Here is a 22,601-nt window from a genome sequence, read left to right as displayed (position 1 = left end):
TCTTCTCATATGTATCACCCTTCACCAAAACACTACCTAGCACATAGTATAGGCACGATAAATATTTGTTGAAGAAAAAAGACACACTAGAAAAAGTTTTACCAGTGAATGCTTTCAATTTTCCTAAGAGAATTTTCTTAGTTAAACCACTAAAATGTGAAAAGAGCATGTGGTGTAAAATAACGCCACAGCCCCCCAACACACACATACACTGTCCATATGACCAGGCCCTTCTGACCCTGAATGATCCTGGCAAAAGCTGCCATCTGCCCACTCCTTTCAAATTCACCACCATACCACCAACCACCAACCACCATCAACATCATTCTAGGCTTCCAGATTCATGTCTGGTCTAACATTGTGTTTCTTACTTCCAAGTTTTTCAATCCAATTTACAGGGACATCAACAAACTCTAGAAAGATCAGCCTGTGAAAGAGCAAGAACAATTTGTAACACAAAAATAACAGTGTATTTTTCCAGAAAAAGAATCCTCAAGGTCCAAAGAAACTGACTTGTCTTCAATCATGACAATCTTTCATCAATAGGTACAACAAAGAAGTGATTATTGATCCAGCTGTCAACAATTGTTTTTCTTTCAATTTTATTACAAAATAACACAAATTTGTTGTAAAAACACATTTGGAACATCACAAACATAAAAACTTTAAAATTTTCTCCATCTGGGTCATACTAGCTCGGTGCACTGGCGCATACCTGTAATCCCAATAGCTTAGGAGGCTGAGGTAGGAGGATCTTGAGTTCAAAGCCAGCCTCAGCAACAGTGAGGTGCTAAGCAACTCAATGAGACCCTGTCTCTAAATAAAATACAAAATAGATCTGGGATGTGGCTCAGCGGTCAAGTGCCCCTGAGTTCAATACCTGGTACTCCCTCCAGGAAAAAAAAAAAAAAAGGTCATACTATATGGCTAGATCTCCAAATGCTTTCTTTCTACTTACCATAGCACAGACATCAATTCACTGTTAGTCCTTCAAAGTCTGTTTGTGTACCCTCTGAATAGACTTTCTGTGGTAATGGGTCCCAAATTTTTAAAAATATTTTTATATTTTTTTTAGTTGTAGATGGACACATTATCTTTATTTTATTTTTATGTGGTGCTGAAGATCGAACCCAGTGCCTTCCACATGCTAGGAGAGCACTCTATCACTGGAGCTACAAACCCAGCCCCCAAACTTTTTAATCTCTGCTCTTGCTCCACTTTTGAAAATTACTGATGATCCCAAAGAACTTTAATTTATATGGATTATCTCATCAATACTTACCATCTTAGAAATTAAAACTAAAACTTAAAAATATACTTATTGATTTAAAAACAAATATTTTTATTATGTTTTCTCCCAGAAAGTGCAAACTTCATGGGTAATAACAGATATTCTTTTCTGCTACACTGAAAACCTCTGTACATGGTGGTTTCTTAAAGGCTGGAGGCCAGGTAGAATCTGAAATCATATCGATAAACTTTTGTATTCTATGACATTAGAATCTCCTGGTTCAACTTGTACTTTGAATGGAGGTTCCACCTGTGCATGCTTCTATATCACATGCTGATCATTTAGAAAGCACTGGTTCACTTATTTACGTAGATCTTTTAAGTTATAGCTTTCATTATAAAGTATCAAAATATCACAGCTACAAATATTACCACCAAGCTCTACATCACAGTGACATACAAAAGTTATCCAAAATCCTATTTCACTAGAAAGCTAACATTTTTATAATTGGCAAAAAAAAAAAAAAACCCAACAACAACAAGAGAAAAAAAAAAAAAAAAATATATATATATATACACACACACACACACTCCCGGTTGTTTTCCTTGAAAGGAAATATCTTTTCTTTCAAGAAACACAACCGGGAGTATTTTTTTTTGTTTTGGTTTGTTTTTGCCAATGATAAATTGTTGGCTTTCAGTGAGATTACTGGGTCACTGGCATACAAATTCATCTAAAACTCTCCAAAAAGTCTGTGGCAATTTTCACTATCTAAGGCTGCATGAACAATCACCACTAGTTAAAATGTAAATATTTCCTTTTTAAATCCTGAATTTGGGAAGATCATATATTACCACATTTGACTGCCTAAAATAATACTCAAGTAAATCCGATGTTTCAAGGTGAAGTAAAATCTAGATTAACTTAGATGAAGTGAATATTTTTGAATTTCAAAGTGCACACCATCTGCACACACTGCACATCCACTCGTGGGACGGGTGGGCTCAATTCATACCTTAATACTAAGCACAGCCTGAAAAATATCAGGCTGCAGCAGCACAAACACTTTACACATATCAGTTAAGCTGACCCTCAGCTTTAACTTCATACAGAATTCTTGGAAGTGAACAATGTAACATGTACTGTCAGCTCTCAAATGCCAACTATGTTCACAAAAGTGTCAAAGACAATCTTTATTGCCCAAATGTCATTCTAAACAGGGAGAGAGGAAGATGCAACATATCATCAGTGGGGAAAGGGTTATTCCTTATGGAAGGTAAAATAATTAGAAGATGTGTGTCCTCAATTCATGAGAAATGCTGCTTTCCAGTTCAATATTTTCCACAGAGCACAAAAGTGGGAATTTTCAAATCCTACTTTTTTTTTTTTTTTTTTTTTCAAATCCTACTTTTGATTGAAAAAAAACTAAGGATACTAGTGTCAACTCGGATGTGGTTCTTAACTTTTCAGAACACAAACCACTTTAGGAATAGGATAAATGCTCTCTACAGAAAAAGTAGTAGAGGATTCATGCAGTTAGAAGAAGTCTGTGCCTTCAGTTAAAGCAAATGACAGAACTAGGAATCCCAAGAAGCCACTTAAGACCAACCCTATCATGAAACTGAGGCCCTGGAACAGTAAAACGGCTTGTCCAAGGTCAACAGTGAACAAAAAGTTCAATCAATCAGGTAAGAAGTAAGCAACTCAAACAGATTTTGAATAAAGCCCTAATTTTCTTATACAAAGAAAGTTTCTGTAGGCAACTAAGAGATAACTACAGTAACAAAAATGTTAAGTAGAACTGGAAGGAACTGACACAAGTACTGCCTTTTCAAAAACCTCCTTGACAGCCTAAGCTGAAGGTGTAAGGAAAAATATGACCAGAAATCTTGAAAAAGAACTCACCATGTTCCATAAAAACATTGCAGTGTGGACCCCCATGCCTCGATGAGTCCTTCTTCCCTGCTCCTTTGATAAAGTGCAGGGCAGGCAAACTTGGCCTTCTTTGGTCCCCAAGAACTTTTCCAGGCTGCTGCCCCATAAAGCAATGATGATAAGCACCCCTTTCCAGAAGAGGGTTCAAGATCTTCCAGAACGGTGAGTGGACTTAGAAGGAAAAGGATATATGCGTGGGATTTCACATTTACTGCATCTCCCCAAGTCTGTAACTGAGGTCAATCACAGAAAGACACCTTCTGTGACAAAGGGGAGCGGACCTTTAGGTTGACAGATGTAAACAGGAGTTCCAATTATTTTCGCAGTTTAACTTGATTTTAAGTATGTTTCACAGGCTGAATAACAGGGTTTTTTTTTCTTCCCCAAGAAGAAAAATTTAAACACAAATATTCACAGGCGACGCTAGGTCAACAGTCCTACAGTCTTTTCCATTCACAAGTAAAAAGGAAACGTCGATCGTCCTTGGATGCTACTTCCGAACTTTTCCTGTGGAAGTCACCAACCCCCTATCTTGGTTTCTCCATCTTCCAACAAATTTCCTGCCCCTCTTCCTTCCCTACCCTGCTCTCCGGGAAAGGGCACGGGTCACCCAGATTTCAGCGAGCTTGCCCTCCACTCTGACAAGAAGCAATGCATCGCCAGCAACTTTTAAGTCCGCTTTTTAAAAGGCCTGTGAAACCAATCCAGGCTTTTCCTTTGCATTGAAGTTTTGGGCTGCACTGGGACAGAGGGGGCCGAAGGTGACATTGGAAGAAGTCAGGGCATCAAGGCTCGCGGGAGCAACCTGGAGGACAGGAGAGAACGCCTGACAGTGGGCAGGGGCTCTCCTGGGGCGGGCGGGGGGCTCGGCGGCCGGGCGTGGGCCGGGGCCGGGGCGGCGGGGGCGAGCACCGGCTGCCGGGGCGGGGCACGGGCGGCTTACTCAGGGACGACGCTCCTCCACGCATCAAGCAAGAAGCCGGGTGTCCCCGGTCGGGGGCAAGTGAGACCACCCCGGCGTCCCGGCGCGGGAGCGGGCAGCACGGGCCGGAGGACGCGCGAGGCTCCAAGCCGGGGGCAGCCACGGGGGGAGGAGGCCCGGCCGCCGCAGCTCCCCGATCCCGGGGTCTCTACCCGAGACACCCCCTCCCCCGGCCCCGGACGTCGCCGCCGCCTCCGCCGCGCAGTCACATCCCCCGAGCTCCGCCGAGGCACAGCCTCCCCCCGCCGGTGGGGGCCGCGGGCAAGGGAGGGGCTCCTCAGCCACAGGACCGAGAACCGGCTCCGGCTCCGGCGCCGCTCAGAGACAGACACCGACCCCCGCGGCCGCCATGATGGATTACGAGCCGCTCCACAACGAGGCCAGGCCCCGCCCCCAGCTCCGCCCCCGACGACGTGCGAAGCCCCCCACGCGAGGCCCGGGCGACCCTGGTACCGCCTTCTGCGGACGCCGCCGCACCTTCTGCCGTAGCCTTGGTGCAGGTGAGAGTCCAGCCCCGCACGACCTTTTAATTTGGTTCTCCTGGGCGCAAGGTGAGCAGTAAGGAAGCGCCCGCCTCCTCCGCACTGCCATTGGTCCCTGGGAATCCGGGCCCCTCTCTTCCATCCCATTGGCCAGTGAGAGCAGCTGGACCGGCCCTGATAGCCAACCGCCTTCGGCGCTGCCGCGGGGCGTGCCGGGAGCTGTGGTTCCGCAGGGCGCCCGGCCCCTGCACGGACTCGGCCGGCCCTCGGCTCTCCGCTCCAGCGCTCCTGCCCCTCCCGCCTGGGAGCCCGTGGACTCGACGGCCTCTCCCCTGGCTGGCCAGGTCTCCGGGCGCCCGAAGCTCGGCCGAAGAGCCAGAGCGAAGGGGAAACTGCGGATTGGATTTTCCCAAAACCGGAATTGGATTATTTCCTTGAGCCTCTTTTAGGGGAGAAAATTTGGCTTGATCCTTGAAATCCAAGCTATTTGGTCCCTTTTATCCCATTCACTCCCTAAAAAGCACCAATGTTGGAACTAGAGAAGAAATCCGATATGCTGCTAGCGAATTTAATGGTTTCTTGAGGGATCAGGAGGCTGGCTTACTATAGCAACAGCATTTGTTCTGAGGGCGTGTCAGGTGCAATCGGATGTTTGCCAGAAAGAAACTCCAAGGTAACATTTCGCAGGTGAACACGCATTTGCATGACATTCTTGCTTGTTAGACAACAAAATGCCCATATTAGGCTTTGCAGGCCTACAAGCTAGCTAACAACCTAAATACACCAAACTAGCACCTGTCATAACCCATCTTCTGCGACTAAAAAGTCCCCATTCTTTACTCTCCATAGAGCATTACCTAACTGGGATATACCCATTTCTGAGGGGACCCACTCATCACAGTGCCTCTCTACGCCCTGCAATGTTGGCAGTTTTCATCTACTGCATTCTCATTTACTACTCATGAAAGCCCTGTGAGGGTTATCATGTAATATTATCCCCATTATACAGATGGGGAAACAGATTCAGAAAGGTGACTTACCCAAGGCACTTGGCTAATGTGACAGGCATTACTTCAGCCCAGATTGTCCTTGCTCCAAAACACATGTATTCCTACTATACCATCAGCTACCAAATTACTTTTCAGAAGTTTCTACTGATACCACAGGCACCCCAGCTGCATTGAGTGCCAGTACATTCAGCTAAGCATTTTAGAAATATTTCTGCCATATTGAGACATGGCACTTACCATATACATATTTATTTTTTAGTTGTCAATGGACCATGATTTTATTTTATATACAATGCTGAGAATCAAACCCAGTGCCTCACACATTCTAGGTAAGTGCTCTACCATTGAGCCACCACCCCAGCCCCCCATAGCACTTACTCTTGATAATGGCACTTTGATTACTGAAGAGGAAAATATCCACTTGGAGATTCAATCGGAAACATGAAAATTTTGTGCCAGATTTAGAACTGGAATTCATAAATCCATGTTGATATAGCTTTGTGGCTCAGTGGTAGAGCACTTGCCTCGCAAATATGAGGTACTGGATTTGATCCTCAGCATCACATTAAAAAAAATTAAAAATAAAATAAATAAAAACCTTAGTTCTCATCTATAGTATTTTTCTTCAAACTTCAATGCCTTTGTTCCTCTTGATTTATCTTATACTGATTGCTACTTCCAATTTTTCTTTGTGACATTTTTTACTTTTTAAAATTCCTATTCATGTTTTAATCACTTCCTCCACATCTGCATTCTTCACTCTCTGGTCTAGGTTAAAATTGGGAAATCAAATCAGAACTCTATAATATACATAGCTTACACTTAACAATTCATTTAACAAGTATTTACTGAGTAACTATTCTAAGTTCTAGAATACAGCAATGGGGGGAAAAACACCTCCTTATTCTTGGGGAGCATACATGGGACAGGCAATATGCAAACAGGTAACAATTCAAATAAAAGATAACCTCAATGCTGGAAGTTAGACTTCTGGATTCATGACCTTTCAGTCAGTCCTACTTGTCCTCTGAAGGCCTGCTTTCTGATACCTCTAGGGCTTAAATGTGCTTGATTCAGTCACTCATGAACTTACTCAAGTCATCTTACTTCTCAGATTTCTTCGCCTATAAGCGGGGTTCCTAGCTGCTTACTTCATAAAGTTATCATGCCAATCAGACCAAACTTTGGTTTTCCACAAAGCTGGAGACATGCTTCATGGTGGTCACAGGAGAGGTCACTACCCTTCATCTAAAGTATTATCCCTAATCTCCATTCTTCACTTCCACTGTTTTGGGGGTTTCAGGAGAGCCCCAAGCCAAGACTATTTTTTTTTCCTAAAGATGCACTGTACTCTTTCAATCCCTATAGAATGATACTTTTAAGGACTTAAAACTAGAATCCAGAGCCCAGCAAATGACCAATGTTGAATAAATCTCTCTAAGCTCATGTTTCCATTAAAAGTGATTCAGTTGCATCTAATTTTGTCTTCACTCTTGTAAAGCAAAACTCATTAAGCTTAAAAATTTCAGCTTATTCCATTTCTTATACCTACTGGAAATACACTTAACCAGGGCGCCCTCTAGTGGGCCATGGAAAGCAGGTAATCACCAGAAGGTGCTTTCAGACCTTGGTATTGCCCCTCAGCAGGAACTGAATGAAGAACCAGCATGGGTGAACCAGCTTGCAGGACACAGGCTCTGCTCTTTATCATTTCTGTCTCTCAAGTAGAAAATCTTCTTAAAAACATGACAGGTGAGCCAACCTAACGATGCAATGCTGCCTAAAGCTTATTCATTTGTCTTCACTTTCCTCAAAACAGGTGACACATGGGATAATGATTTTAAAAAGTTGTCAACTGAGTTATAAAGAACCATGTTATTTAATGAAAAAGAGCCAACTGTATTTCAGAGCTGTCCAAGGCAGTGGTTGGTTGGTTACTACCACTGAAACAGCCTAGGTTTGTTTTAATAGAAGTAGGGTAGAAAGGCCTCAGATGGAAGTTATGTCTGCTGAGTCCTCCTTCAGCTAGCTGCATTTAGCTGTTACCCAGAAACCAACATGAGCACATTTACAGCCATCAAAAAGTAGTTCACCGCACATGTGGAATAAGACAGTACTTCCATATATAATGCCTTAAAAAATGTTTCTGAAAACCTAAATCAGAGCACCATTTTTAAATAGTCATCAGAAAAAAAAATGGATTGGAATTCTAACATTCCTCAGTGAGAACTTCAGTATCTGGTTTTTATTTTTTAACCGTAAATTATTCAAAAATGAATGTGTCACTACTTCAATTATAGGAGGAAAACAGCTTTGCTTTTCCATTTTCCTCACTTACTTTTCATGTTTATCAGGCACCCAAGAGTATGATGGGCCCAGAACATTCATTCCATTCATTCTATTATTGGTAATAACTTCTTATAAACCCCCCTCAAAGGCAGGACAGGTTAAGTAAGGGACCTGGTGTCAACTCCTCACATCTCAGTGGAAGGAACATACAGTGGGAAATGAGATTCTGGCTAAGCAAAAGGTGGCTGGGTGAACTTTATTCTTCCCTGACCGTGGGCCTCACTTCACCACTGTATTCTTCACCAAACACTTGAACTTCAAAGGTGGAGTGGAGACCAGAACACACTACTTAGGGGTCAGGGATGCTGTTTTCTAATGGGTTAATTTCAGGGGGCTTCGTGCCTTGTGAATGATGGTGAGTGGAAGACAAAGGATTCACCCGATTGTTCCAGGAGCCATTCGCCTCAACAGGATAAAAGACCTGAAACTACCTCTTTGCACTGGGAACTGGCCTGTCTGGCAATGTTCAGTTCCCGCCAGGCTGTCTCATAACAAGAGAGAGCAGGCTCAGGAGCTCTCCAGCCCCTCAACTGCAATGCAGATGAGTAATGAGTCTGTGGATCCTCCCTGGGCCACATGTGGGGACCTCACAGTGACTTGGCCCATCTTCAAGAGCCTCTCCTCATCCTTCCTGTTCTAAAAGCCTCTGGCGTGTTTCCAGCACAATCTCCTCCATGACTTCTGGCTTTAAGATGTCTTTGATCTGAGAAAGACAGAAAAAAAGGTATGTGTTCTAAAAAGAAACCAACCATTAAGGAGACCATCAAGCCATCCCAAACACGGGAACTAAGCATGGTTAACATAAAACTTCTGCACTCTGTTCCTTTACCAGAAACTCACTTGGTGCTATAGAATGTTATCTGCCAGAAGCAGCTTAAGAAATCAAGATTCCCTGGGACATGAGTGACAACGACAAAAATATTCTGACATTCACTTAAAAGATGGCCAAGTGAGTGCGGAAGCACAGGCCTATAATCCCAGCAACTCAGGAGGCTGAGGCCCTGAGCAACTGAACATGGCACTATTTCAAAATTAAAAAGGGCTGGGGATGTAGCTCAGTGGTAAAGCGTCCCTGGGTTCAATTTCCAGTACCCCCCCCCCACAAAAAAAGGTCAAGATTTGGGATGGGCAAGATGAAGTCAAGAGGATAGAGGTTTACTATCATAAGAGAGCCTCACCTGGCACCTCCATTCCAAACTCTTAGCCAGACATTAGACATGGAAGATATTGCCAGTGTCTTTTTTTCATACCAGGGATTGAACCCAGGAGCACTTAACCATTGAGCCACATTCCCAACCCTTTTTTAATTTCTTATTTTGAGACAGAGTCTCACTAAGTTGCTTAGGGCCTTAAGAGGGATCTGCCAGACACTCAGTAAGGCTGCCCCCCAGGCCAGTCCTTACTGATGAGCATGGTAGAAGCACTAGGGACACTGAGGAGGCACCGTTGCAGCTCTCAGAGGAGTGAGGAAAAAGGGAGCTCCGGTGGAGTACCTGATGCGACAGGGATGCTTCATAGCAATACAGGATACTGGTGTCATACAGCATCATCCTTTGAGTTACCAAGGAGACAATGCAGTTCCGGAGCCGTGATATCACCTCTCGATCAGCAAGGGAGACAGGCTACAAGGGGTAAAAGAGGAAGTGAAGGGAAATATAAATAGGACCAAAACAGTGAAAAGTCCCAGTAAATTAGCAGAAAGGAGATCATGCGTGACTCAGCATTGCTCTGGGACTCCCCCAAGAAAGATGAAGAATGTGGCTTCTTCAATGATTCTTTAGCTGTTACCCTGCACCTTTGTCCTATCACCCAGCAAAGATCAAACCAGTCATTGACTCTATCTCTTCAGAAAAGAGAAGTTAATTCAATGTTATGAACTGAATTTCCTAAATGGAAACTCAAAACTCAGTCTTCATGCAGTCATGCACTGTACAGTGACACTTCAGTCATCAACAGATCGCATATGACAGATTAAACCACCCGGTAGTGCTGGAGCCATCTTAGTTTATAAGTACACAGTACAATGTTCCGACAATGACAGTCACCTAACACTGCATTTCTCAGAACAAAACACCATAGCTAAGCAGCATAAGAGTAATTTAAAAAGCAACAAAGCCGGGCGTGGTGGTACACACCTGTATTCTTAGCAACTCAGGAGGCTGAGGCAGGAGGATTGCAAGTTCAAAGCCAGCCTGAACAATTTAGCAAGACCATGTCTCAAAATAAAAAAAAATAAAAAGGCTGGAGAGGTAGCTCAGTGGGAAAGCGCCCAATACCACCCCAAAAAATAAGGCAACGAACTCTGCCACAAAAAACACAGCAGAGACCAAGCGTCCTCACCACCAACAGCAGCAATACGCTCACTCACCTCCAGGTTTGCAGTGAAGCCCCCTGCGTCCTCATCCTTGTGCTCAGGGGTTGGGTAGATCCAGATAAAGCCATTGTTACCCAGAATCACTGAGGCACCACACGGCAAGTCATGGAAGTGAGTCTTCTGCCGTTTCACCAGGGAAGGGGAAACCTGGACCAAAACACCCTGACCTAGCTAAAGAAAAAGATCACAGGGTAGGTCACTGTAGACCATCAGTGAGATGACTGAAAACAGATTACAGAACATACATCCCTGTTACATCCCAGTCAGCATCCTTCATTAATAACTGCGGTCCTCTACGTGTATATACAGAGGCTATTTATATATTCCAAAGAAGGTAACTACTGATACTCTGTCACTTCCTTTTGTAGCAATCATCACATTCTAGTCTGGGGCAGGTGTGCTGGTTAAAGAAGCTAGAGCTGACTGGGATGCACTGGAGTCCCCCATTACCCAGGACACTGTCCTGTTCCATGGCTCTAGCTTGATTCCAAACACCCATCCTGCCCATGAGATGTGCACCACTGAAGAGCTGGGTACAAACCCATGCCTGGTCCTGGCAGGCCAGCTCCAGATCCACATTCTGCAGCACACAGGCTTGTGCAAGGTCCATCTCCTACCTCACGTACAGGAGTGTGGGTGGCCAGACACATAAGGGAAAGGGTTTTTCCTCCACTCAGAACCTGAACAGGTTCACCCAGATAAAGCCAAGAGACTTAATAAATCATAATGCATTTTAGGAAGTATGCATATGCTATCTCCAGGTGCAGTGGCAGACACCTGTATCCCAGTGGTTTGGGAAGCTAAGACACAAAGATCGCAAGTTCAAAACCAGCCTTAGCAACTTAGCAAAACCCTGTCTCAAAAAATAAAAAGGACTGGAAATGTAGCTCAGGGATAAACTGTCCCTGGGTCAAATCCCCAGTATCCCAAAAAGTAAATAAAATAAACAAATAGCTTCAAAAAACTAACCTCATGCTGGGCATAGTAGTGCATGCCTGCCTGTGACCCTAGGAGGGAGGGTCAAGTCTGAGGCCAGCCTCAGCAACTTAGTGAGACCCTGTGTCAAAATAAAAAATAAAAGGGCTCCGACTGTAACTCAGCGGTGGAGCATCCTGGGTTTAATCCACACCCACTACCACAAATTATTGCAAAATAATAAATAATGCAGTCACATGTAAGAAAAATCATGAATTTCATTTAGAGTCTTTAAAGCTGTGAAATTTCATTTAGAAGGTCTATATAGAAGAAAAGCAGTAAAAATCCCTTTATTTGCTATCAGTGACATCCATTTCACTGCTTGGACTACTAGGTGCTGAGACTGCCCCTGTTGTGCAGGCCTCAGTCTCCCTTTGTTCTACAGACAGCCTCTTGGCCTGGCCCCAGTGCCACGTTGCAGCATCCCTCAGAGGGGCAGAAGGGCTCTTTGGGTGGAAGAGGATAAAAGTCACCACCCTTTACAATGTCCCCAACCAATGAAAACCATCTTCTTCCCATGGAGCTCTGGAAACACCAGCAGAATATGGGATGCTAGTGGCTAGTGCGTAATTACCTAGATTGGTTTGTTGGTTTGTTTTGTGTTTTGCAGTGCTAGAGATCAAACCCAGGACCTCACTTATACTATACAAAAGCACTCTACCACTGAGCTACATCCCCAGCCCCACCACCAGCGTTCTTTAGGTCAGCATGTCAGGGAGCTACAGGGATTTGGAAATGGATCTGAAGTCTCAGTCAGCTAACAGGAACGGCAAGAGCCTGACTTACCTTTCCATATTTCAGGCTCCTCGTATGCAGAGAGACAGCTCCATCAGAGAACACTGCCTGGACCTCAGCCTGGCCAGAGTAATCAAGGAACAAACAGAAGCCTCAGCTGCCCACTTTCACATCACTGGTCTCCCTGGCCCCATGCCTCAATCTTTCCCTCCTATCGCCAATAGTCCACCTCAGATGTCTTGTTGAACCTTGAGGACTTCAATGTGACCTCACTTTCCTCTTGGCTGACGGGAACAAGAGTTATCTTAATATGAACAATATTTTTTTCAATTCCCTAAGATAAAAGTTAACACTATTAAGAAAACTTAAGGGGCTGGGGTTGTAGTTCAATGGTAGAGTGCTCTAGCTCATGTGAGGCCCTGGGTTTGATCCTCAGCACCACGTAAAAATAAATAAGTAAATGTATTGTGTTCATCTATAATAAAAAAAAAAAAAGAAAAAAAAAAGAAAACTTGAGTCTAGCTTGTCTAGCTTATAGCATGGGCATCATGAGTTACAAGACCCAAAGAAACGAGCTGGCAGCAGGTATAAACAAGAGAAACACCCCAGCAGACTTGACCCAGGACTCAGACCCCTGCAAGGATTCTAAATTCCTCTTGTCAGAAGCAACACAAGCCCCATGTCCAGCCTCACTGGAAAGCACCAGAAGGGTGAAACACAATGTACAGGATACACTGATAAGGTCCCCTTCCTGCAAGAAACCTCTCATTGCAAGCTCATCTTCTGCAGATCTTCTCCTCTGAAATACACAAAGAAACAACCTGATTACTTAAGCCAGATCCTGAGAAAGATCTCTCTACATTGCTTCTTTCTCTTTCACTTCCTCTTGAGATCACTGAAGCCAACATGAGACTCAAACTCTAAGAACCATAGTAAGAGGAGGTAACTCAAGCCACTGGAGGGGAACAAGAGTGACATCATGATTCCCAGCTCCACTTCTCCTTCCTGCTTCCTTCTCCATCCTCTGAGTAACATTAAAGTTTCTTGACTGATCTGTGAAACCCTCCCAAACTCGCCCAGCCTACTGCTTCCACTCAACCTCCATGATAGCTCCTGAGCTCCAGCAAGGCCTGAATATCTCCTGCTCGCCTGACTCTGCCCACACATTTCCTGTCACCTCAGATTCCCTAAGCTCATTAAATTCTCTCCATCCTTCAAGGAGTAAGGCTAGTCCTTCCTGTGAGCTTCTCCCAGTGGATTAATAACTCTGTACCACATCCTGCCAGGTGTGTGGGTCAGACCTCTCACACCCACACTCTTTAAGGAACTCAATTGTACGTACTCCTTTTACCTGCATCCTCCACAGGACCACTGCGGTGAGCCTCCCTGTAAACTACGCTGGACTGACTGTGGCATTGTACAAAAGGCTGCAGCTTAGTGACTGAGATGTCTGAAATTAACCAAATGCCCTTTGATTCACAAAAACTAATCTAAAAACAACTTTACATGGAATACCTTCACTGCAAAGCTAATAGCACCCAGAAAAATTATTAGCACCAAGATTTAAAAGCCTCTCTCTCCAGCCATCTCTTAGGATCCCACCCCATGGATGTTTCTGACTCTACCACAGAACAGTTATTGCCTGTGTTGTAAGACCTGGGCCAGCCTACAAATATGTCCAGGCAGCAAACTTCACAACAGAGCTCAGCGTTCAGCAAAGTTCTCCAGTGGGGCAAAAGACACCACAGCTCTCACTAGCCAACTGCACACCTCCAGGACCCAGCTGTTGCCCTTACCAGCTCTCCTCCAGGAAGATTCATGGATGAGAGAAGCAAAACTGAATCCAGCCTGGAGTTGGTCTCCACCTTCCACCTCTTCTGTTGAACCTACAAAAAAAGTTCCACACCTGGACACATACTCCAAGGGCAAGAGCTAGCCTCATAAGTGACCAATAATCCCAAATCTAACAAGCCACAGGTCACACGACAGCCAAATGCATTCACTATCCGACTCCTTAAATCACCAGCTGGCCTTCACTCTGATAAACTTTACCTCTGTGATTCTCCCCACTACAATGTCTCCTACTTCACCATTATACCTGAAAGATAAAACAAAAGGTCATTCATCAATAAACAGATTTTCAAAATACTAAGCACCCTTTGAGATTCTGGTTAAACAAGGATGAGAGATTTGATTACGGGCCACATTTAGCAAATCCATAAAATTATGTATTTGGACTTATTTTCAGGAATTAATAACCTCAAATATCCCCACATATATAAATCTCCATTGACTATCCTTAAACAAACCACTCATTGGAAATAGTTCTGTTTGCCTAAGATCCCTATTTTGTTGGGTTACATGGCAGAGGAAAGCAAGGCATATTTTCCTGTAGAACAGAGGTGGGTTCTGCACTGGCCAAAGGAGGAGAAAGGAGATTTGAAAATAGGTCACTATCTGAAGGGCCCCATGCTCTCCATCTCCCCAGCCGCTGCCTGCACAACTCAGTCCTCTTTGCAATTTCCTCATCCTAGATTGTAAAGATGAAGTGCTCCAAACTAAGGCCCAGGCCTTAGATCACTTCTTATTTACTCAAGGTGAGCTCATCCAATGTAATGGCTTTAAAATACCACTAAGAACAATAACACACCCCTGCATCCCAGATTCTATTCAACTGCTAGTTACCCACCATCACCACTTAGACACCTCATGGACATTTTCAAAGATAGCAAGGCTAAAACATGCTTTCTAGCAGTCCACTCCCCTCTTCCATAGCAAGCTGCTCCCCTCCCAGTCATTCCCAGCTCAGTAAACAGTGGTTCTGTACCTCAGGTTGCTCAGGCCTAAATCCTTGGAGAGTTATCCTTGATTTTTCTGTTTCTCACACTGATACATCCAGCAGCAAATTCTGCTGACTCTACCCTTAAAATGTATCCAAGAAATAAAAGGCATCTGAATGGAAAAGGAAGACATAAAACCATCTCTATTCCCAGATGACACTTGGTCCTAAAAACAGGTAATCCCAAAGAACTGGGATCCAATACCCTTTCATGATAAAACAAAACCTCAGAAAACAAATACATGCAGAATCTAATCACAACTCCCCACTTTTTGCTATCCTAATCCGAGTTGTCCTCACTTTAGATGATAAGTCTGATCCCCTACTCCATCACCCTAAATCCCTTCCTATCCCCCTTCAATGTCCCCATAGCAGCCAGAGTGATCTGATTAAAACCTAAGTCAAGCTGGGTGCATACCTATAGTTCCAGATACTCTGGAGGTAAGGTGGGTGAACTGCTTGGGCCCACAAATTCAAAACCAGCCTGGGTAACAAAGCAAGACCCTGTCTCAAAGAACCTAGGTCAGATCAGAACTCTCCTCAGCTGCACCCCTTCCAGTGGCTTCCCAGAGTGGAAAATTAAAAGATTAAATGACTGCCAGACAGGTCAACCTTGCATTCCCCTCAGTCCCTGCTTTCCTCCTTGTTCATTCGGTTCCAACCCCACTGGCTTCCCTTTTGGGAAGGCTTCATTGACCACTTCCAACTATACAGCCCTGTGCTAATACTTTAAATGTACCATCTCACTGAATTCTCAGAAAAATCCTGATGTAGGTCATGCTATTATTTATTGTCTTCACATTGCAAGGCTTGGAGAGGTCAGATGACATAGAGAAACCTTTGAAGCCTGCATTAATCTCTACTACCATTTTTATAGTCACATTGAAAACTGCAGATCTGTAGCAGCGTAGGGCAAGTGAGTGGCGCTTGGAAGATAAGGGGTGACAGAAAAGACCTAGTTGTACAGTATGGATGCTGCAACAAATACACACCTTCTGTTCTCACCTGGTGTTCAGAGCTTTCACACAGATCAACTTGTTTACTCTCTCCACAGAGCCAGCCACAGATGCAATGAGTTTCTCTTCTCCCATATATGTTCCATGGCCCCTGTTGCAAGACAAGGAAACAAAGAAAGGATACCAGTTTAACACCTGAAGTGATCTCTCCCCTCAAGAACGATGTGTCCAACAGGTTCCTCCCGACCCAGAGCCTCCAGAAAGCTACCTGGACATCTGCACCTTACATGTGCTCAGCTGTCACCTTCTCCAGCAGGCTTACCTTCACTACCCCATTTAAAGTAATATCCTACCCTACTGCCACCATCCCACCAAATTCCTAGCCTCATTCCACTCACCCCCCCCCAACTGCATCTATCAGCAAACATTCTGAATAACTAACTTGATGCATTTATTGTTTATTATCTGTCTCTCCCTGTTAGAATAGAAGACTCCACCATGACAGTGGCTTTTTCCACTTTGTTCACTATTACCCCAACCACACAGAACATAAATGTATGTTGAACATATGAGGAAATGAATCCCAAGAATTTCTAAAACTAAAAGTTTAAAGGCAATGCTATAAATGAGGTACCCCTCCTTGTCTATTCATGATGTAAAGGTAGGTTTTGCTTCTTTTTTACATTGCTATTTCATTTAATCCTCACTACCCTACTAAATAGTTACTGTTATCAATATCTTACAGAAACTCAGGTTGGAGAGGTAACACCACGGGAACCCGCTGCTGACTCAAAGAGCCTGCCTCCAAACTACCACATGTGTCTGTCCTTGCAAGCAAAATCGGTGTAGTTGGGTGCAGCTAGCACCGAATATCTGTCCGCTCCAAGCCCAAACAATTACTGATTCCAAAACAAAAACCCCCGGCTCAGAGGTGTCATTGAAGGGGCAGTCCAGGCCAGGAGGGCCCAAAGTTCCCTCAGACAGGGGACACTGTAGGGGACCCTGCTCCGAACCTTCCCCATTCCCCTCTCCTGATGAAGGCTCGAAGATCTGGTCTCCAGGCAGAGGATCCCAAAGTCATGGTCGCCAGAGCTCGGGAGGGGGGCTGGGGGCTGAGGCTACTCAGGCCGGGACACACAAGATGCAGAGAGTAAGGAGCACGAGGTTCGGAAACCAGGTGACTGGGATGCTCCGGAGCGGCACCGCGAGGGGGTTCCAAGTGCCGGGACGGGAGGCCACGTGCAGAGCCCTGCTGCACCCCGGGCCCCCAAGTCCCCACGTACCGCATGAAGCCCGTGTCCGTGGTGATCGTGTCCCCCGGCACCACCAGGTGTTTCTTAGTATCGCGACCAAGGGTCTCACTGAGGGGCTTGCGAGCTACCGGGAGCCTCATTTCCATCGCCATCTTGGCGCCAATGACTTGCGCAGGCGCAGCTCGGCCGCGAGCCGCAATACTCCGCTGCGCTATTCCCTTGGACGCTCAGAGGGGCGGGGCTTCACGGCTGTGGCAAATGGGAATTCACGTTCGGGCGGCCATGTTGACTATTGGCCACTTTAGGTTAACTTGAAGGGAATCAGGGAGCCGAGTTGCCATGTTTACTAATGGCAAGGAAGTACCTGTAGGATAAAAAAAAAAAAAAAAAATCTCAGATTGGGTGACGTATGAGTTTTTACCCACGCTGTCTCACATCCATCGTCCTATGTATTGTTTGCCAGGGTTAGAGATTTTTGAGAAATAGCCTTCTGAGTTTTCCGACAACTCCGTTGCTATATTCTGATACAAGAAGGCTCTGGAGGACCGGGAGATGGGACCTACCGAAAACACCCTCTGAGCCGAAAGCCCATTGCACAACCATTCCGAGTTTCCCCCTTGTCCGCATTCCAACCACCCGTGGGTGTTCAGCCATCGCCGACACCCCCGACAGCGCTCCGATCCCTCTCACTGCGCTGTCCTTTGCTAACGACCTCTCCGGAGTGAGCTGGCTTACTCCAAGGTGCAGGGTGGAGGGAGGGTAGCCCTTGCTTGCATTTACTCACACAGCAATCGGGGCGCTTTCCGTGCTCGGAGCACCCTTCGGGATTCAGCGTGGAAGGGCACATGTCCCTGGCTTCATCTGCGGCTCTTATTTAGCAGGAAAGATCCTCTGGTCCCTTCTCCTGGCCTCTTACTATCCTCTGCCTTCCACTTCCCTGCAAGGTTTACAGAAAACTGAACTTCAACCTCAGGGGATCGGAGAGATTTCTCTCCAGGGACTCTAAAGAGGATTAAACGAAACAGCTTGCATGAGCCACACACTCCCACGCTGAGGTCAGGAAATCAGGTGCATCAAGCCCATCATGTCCTGAAGATTCATCAGACCAATAAATCTCCACAAGGACAGCATTTCCTTCACCTAAGCAAGGCTCACAACTACACTTGTGAAGAAAGCCAACCCTGCCAGGCAGTACACGACATAAATGCTAGTGCCCCAGTGGGCAGACACACCATCTCCTTCCCTGCCTAGAAGACAGTAAAGCCAAGAAAGTGCAAGAACCACCCATCTGTTGCGTCTGGCTATGGCCATAAGAGGGCGATGGTGTCCTTTGAACCAACACAGCCCTGGCAATTCAAGGAATGAGGGGTGTAGTCCTGGAATCATCCCAGAGAGAGAAAGATTTAACCTTAACCCCTCCCACAGCACTCACATTCCCGAGGCTATCAGGAGGCATTGTGATAGGCATTGTGGATACCTGTTTATCCAGGAGGCAATGGAGCCCCCCTCCAAAGGACTAGAATTCATAGTGGCCTGATGCTTGTTCCAACCACTCCTGTGTTCCCCCAAAGCCTGCACCTTTACCAAACATGTCCTGGGTGCCTTGCTGGCCCTTTGCTGAGTGCTTTACAAACATGGGGTTATTTATTCCTCAAGTTGACCCCTCTAGAAGGCACATCTGGCTATTCTTGAAGATAGTTTGGGGCTCCTGAGTTCCTAAAACAAACTTGCAGCTAGGACTAGAATCCAAGACACTGGATTCCCCCACCACCACCACCACCACCACCACACACACAACTCATCCCTGCTTCACCATGCAGAGGAGTGGGCTGTTTCTGGACCACCCTGGGTGATTAGTGAAGCATACAGATTTCTAAGGCCAGATTCAGGTATTGAGTCTCTGCAAAGGTAGGGTTCAGAAGTCTGTGTGTGTTTCAACACTCGGTGTGATTTCAATGGCAGGTAAGGTCCAACGTCCACCAATTCCTCCCAGATCTGTGTGCCTCCACAAGCTGATCAAAGTTGCCTTTCACCAGGACAACTCTAACAACCTCCTCTCTTACCTCCCTAACTTTGCATTGCACACACACACACACAACACACACACACACACACACACACACACCACAGCAACTAGAGGGAGCTTTTAAAAACAGATCACATTAAATCACTTCCCTGCTTAAAACACTTCTGGCAACTTCCCTTTACACTAAGAATAAAATCCAAACTCATCACTGAGGCCCCTGCCTGTCTCTGACTTCACTCTCCTCCTGAACCATTGCCATTACTCATTGGGCTGCGGCCAGATCCACGGACCTCCCCTTGGTCCCTTGAACAACACACTCATCACCACCCCAGGATCAGTTTGCTTTTGGCTCTTTCTCCCAGGTCTTTGTGTGGTCAATACCTTCTCCTCTCATACCTTGTCCAACTATTCCCTCCCCAGAGAAGAAGTCCCTAGCTTCCTTATCTGGAAAACACTCCAATCCCTTCTTGACCCTGTTGTATTTCACATCACTGGGGTTCTCTGGTTTACCTGTTTGTTTATAACAATCTCCCAAACCCCTCCTCCCATCAGAAATAGGGACCATTCCTGAAACCAGGACTTAAGACTATTTGGTTCAGCCCCAAATATCACATCAGGCAGAGAGAGAGAGCAGCCATAAAATATTTGTTGGAAAAATAAGATATATTAAGAAAACATGTTTATTTATTTGCTCATCTGTCTCCTCCACAGGTGGTGAGCCCCATGAATATCCAGGCTTGGTCTATTTGGTTTGCTGGCCAGTCTTCTGAACTGTACTTGATTTATGGTAGACGCTTGTATTAACCATGCCTTTGGTTTTTCATATTCTGATGCTTTAACTTCTGGGAGCCTTACTGACCCTGCAGGATTGCCCCTCCCAGAGTTAACCCATTGCTAGGGACAGTAAAGACTCACCCTAGAGCATGTGTTTCCAGTGAAGTCCATTAGTGCAGAACCCACATCCACAACACCTCCTTTATTGGGCTCTCTCACTTGGGGCCACTATCCCCTGCCCCAGGTCCAGGTGACAGATAGCTAGGGACAGCCCCTTTGCCCCCAGAGCCTGTGGAAATTATCCAAACTACCCAATCCTAAGCCTGCTTATCCTGCCTTGCCCATTCCTTCCCATGGAAAGCACAAAGATGGCTCTCACCCACATTCTCCCCTGGTTCCCTCTGCTTCCTGACCAGCCCCAGTGTTTCTCCATGTGGGCCTGCATGTTCTGCCTCCTGTTTCTAGGGACATCTGGGTTATAACCAAGTTCTTTCTTCGTGACAGTCATTATCATGCCTGCCTGTCTACAATTAATTGAAACAAATCCTGGGGACCCTTAAAACAGCCTTCAATAAATATTTGTTGAATGAATGAATAAATTTATTCAACAGCTGTTTGCTGGGCACCCGCTATGTACTGTGGGGTCACAGAGCTGGGTCATTTGCTACCCCAGCTCTCAGGGTGTTAAGATATTCAGAGAGAGGAAAGGAAGTGGGGGGAGGGCAGAAAAGCTGCTATGACACTTGTCACTCACCAAAGGTAGCATTATATTAACAACAGCTCCCATTTATTATTTACTATGTGGAGAGCCATGTACTTTATTCATTTATATACATTATCCTGTCTAATCCTCATGATATCCTTAGGAATGAAGCATCATCCCACTTTCCATCTGAGAAGCGTGAGGCACACAGATGTTAATTGACTTGCCTAAGGTCACATGGCTAATGAATGGCAGAGTTTCAAACCCACACCTTTGGCCTCCATTTAGGATCTTCTGTCACTAGAGGTCCTAAACCATGCAATAACGCAAGGGGGGAAAAGGCATCCCAATGGGAAGGAAAGAGGCAAAAGCATGCTTGATTATTTATTCACAGACAATATGATCAGGTACAAAGCCCTAAGGAACATACAAGGACTCATGATGAATACCTGAGTCTTGCTAAATTGGAGGATTCAAGGGCATTATATGCTTCGTCCTTGAGGGATATGCAGAAAGCACTTTGGACTGAATCTTCAGACTGACTAGGAGGTGTTGTGGACAGACAGCTTCTGGAGTTGGACATCAGAGGTGAAACCTTGCTTGGCCATTCAGTGACTGAGTGCCAGGACATATGACTTATCCCTCCATGTCTCAACTTTCTTTTATTTCACATGGACATTCAATAAAAATGCATCAGGAGAAAAGTGGGACAGTGGTAGTGCATGGGTATGTGGAGATCATTCACAGAATACATGTATTTAAACACTGTGCACAGGGGCTGGGGATACGGCTCAAGCAGTAGTGCGCTCGCCTGGCATGCATGCGGCCCGGGTTCGATCCTCAGCACCACATACCAACAAAGATGTTGTGTCCACCGAAAAAACTAAAAAAAAATAAATATTAAAATTCTCTCTCTCTCTCTCTCTCTCTCTCTCTCTCTCTCTCTCTCTCTTTAAAAAAACAAAAAACAAAAACAAAAACAAAAAAACACTATGCACAGAAATTGCTTCAAAGATTTGCCTGCCTTTGTCTGGAGGCCAGAGTTCTGCACTCCAGAAAGGGGCTTAAGGCTTCTGCTCCAATGCACAGCCCTCCTTCCAGTTTGAAGGCTCCTCAGGACCACAGTTCACAGCTTCTCATTCTTGTGTCCCAAATGCAAGCCCTGGCACACATAGCAGTACTCTTCTGGGCAGGCAGGTCAGTCAGCATGCCGGAGGCTTGGGACTGCAATTATAGCATATTGACACCAGGTGGGTTCTGGAGCCTGGGCGTGACCCCTGTGGTAGGATAGCTGAGACTTCGTGGAACAAAATTATCTATAAAGAACAAATTAGATTTTTGTTCAAAAGGCCCATTGCCTTCTTTGCCATCTGACTCCTGCAGGCCTTTCTTCAGGACTCTAGCATTACTTGCTGGGAGACCAACATGTGGGCCAGGAGGAAAGGGGACTCCGGACACATAAGATTTGATCTAGGGAACAAGAGACCTGGGTGGGTACTGAAGTGCAAGAAGGGTAATGTAGGGTCCACCAGAGGCGTTGGAATCCTTCAAAGGAGAGGCAAGGTTTGGGAGGGAGGAGGGGAACCAAGGGTGACTCCTGCTGCTGAGCATAGGGAGCAAACCCATGATGCTATCTGCCTGTAGGCTTCTCTGCCTGTGCCCCTCCTCCACGGTGCAAGATTAATCTCCCAAAGCTTTAGGAGGATTTGGGGCATACCCTCTGAACTTCCAAACAGGGACAGCCTCTGTGTGCTAGTGTGAATTCCCAAGCATCTGTAGGTGTGTGCAGCTATTCAGCAAGTGCACAAGTGAACGAGGAAGCAGAGAAGCATGCCCATGAGAAGCTTGAACACACAATCTGTTGGAAGGGTGGCACATGCTGGAGCACAAACTCAGACTCACACTATCCAGCCTGCACACTCTCACTGACCAAGAAGTCCTGGATAGGAGAGCCCTGTCTAGCCTTATGTTGTCCAT

General features: G+C 45.5%; 3 protein-coding genes across 6 annotated transcripts in view; all 3 read right to left on the bottom strand.

Annotated features, from left to right (window-relative positions):
* Abl1 (ABL proto-oncogene 1, non-receptor tyrosine kinase) overlaps window positions 1-3,807 on the bottom strand; it is a 125,610-nt gene extending 121,803 nt beyond the window's left edge. For 2 of the 3 annotated variants that reach the window (XM_026386215.2, XM_077797160.1), the window contains exon 1: window positions 3,137-3,805. In XM_026386215.2, the coding sequence (XP_026242000.2) occupies window positions 3,137-3,272 (136 nt within the window). In that variant the 5' untranslated portion in view covers window positions 3,273-3,805. Of the gene's footprint in view, window positions 1-3,136 lie in introns of all 3 variants that reach the window. The other variant, XR_013343457.1, reaches the window with a different exon arrangement.
* A 21-nt stretch (window positions 3,808-3,828) lies between these two features.
* On the bottom strand, window positions 3,829-4,685 carry LOC144254170 (uncharacterized). Its single transcript, XM_077797161.1, has 2 exons — window positions 4,626-4,685; window positions 3,829-3,971 (listed from the first exon to the last, which is right to left on the bottom strand). The coding sequence occupies exon 2, from the start codon at window positions 3,932-3,934 to the stop codon at window positions 3,836-3,838; it is 99 nt and encodes a 32-aa protein (XP_077653287.1). The 5' UTR covers window positions 3,935-3,971; window positions 4,626-4,685; the 3' UTR covers window positions 3,829-3,835.
* Window positions 4,686-6,269: 1,584 nt separating this feature from the next.
* On the bottom strand, window positions 6,270-18,354 carry Exosc2 (exosome component 2). 2 transcript variants are annotated; one of them, XM_077798030.1, is made up of 11 exons: window positions 17,906-18,354; window positions 17,152-17,485; window positions 15,918-16,019; window positions 14,126-14,171; window positions 13,870-13,959; window positions 12,807-12,872; window positions 12,125-12,193; window positions 10,358-10,534; window positions 10,125-10,181; window positions 9,483-9,611; window positions 6,270-8,692 (listed from the first exon to the last, which is right to left on the bottom strand). In XM_077798030.1, exons 2-11 carry the CDS (start codon window positions 17,271-17,273, stop codon window positions 8,612-8,614), a joined length of 939 nt encoding a protein of 312 aa, XP_077654156.1. In that variant the 5' UTR covers window positions 17,274-17,485; window positions 17,906-18,354; the 3' UTR covers window positions 6,270-8,611. The 2 variants fall into 2 exon arrangements, with proteins under 2 accessions (XP_077654156.1, XP_026242337.1); XM_026386552.2 differs by lacking the exon at window positions 10,125-10,181 and having other exon boundaries at window positions 17,906-18,350.
* Between the last annotated feature and the right edge of the window lie 4,247 nt (window positions 18,355-22,601).

This window comes from Urocitellus parryii, chromosome 4 (genome assembly GCF_045843805.1).
Source record: "Urocitellus parryii isolate mUroPar1 chromosome 4, mUroPar1.hap1, whole genome shotgun sequence".
Taxonomy (NCBI): Eukaryota; Metazoa; Chordata; class Mammalia; order Rodentia; family Sciuridae; genus Urocitellus; species Urocitellus parryii.
The sequence above is the reverse complement of the archived record's forward strand: the minus strand, read 5'-3'. Positions and strand labels throughout refer to the sequence as shown.

Coding starts and splice junctions, on each gene's coding strand:
- LOC144254170 (XM_077797161.1), bottom strand. CDS start 3,934: ATGTCACCTTCGGCCCCCTCTGTCCCAGTGCAGCCCAAAACTTCAATG.
- Exosc2 (XM_077798030.1), bottom strand. CDS start 17,273: ATGGCGATGGAAATGAGGCTCCCGGTAGCTCGCAAGCCCCTCAGTGAG. Junction 10,535..12,124: donor GGAGCCTGAAATATGGAAAG/GTAAGTCAGGCT, acceptor CTTTTTCTTTAG/CTAGGTCAGGGTGTTTTGGT. Junction 10,182..10,357: donor GCTTCACTGCAAACCTGGAG/GTGAGTGAGCGT, acceptor TAAATTGTTCAG/GCTGGCTTTGAACTTGCAAT.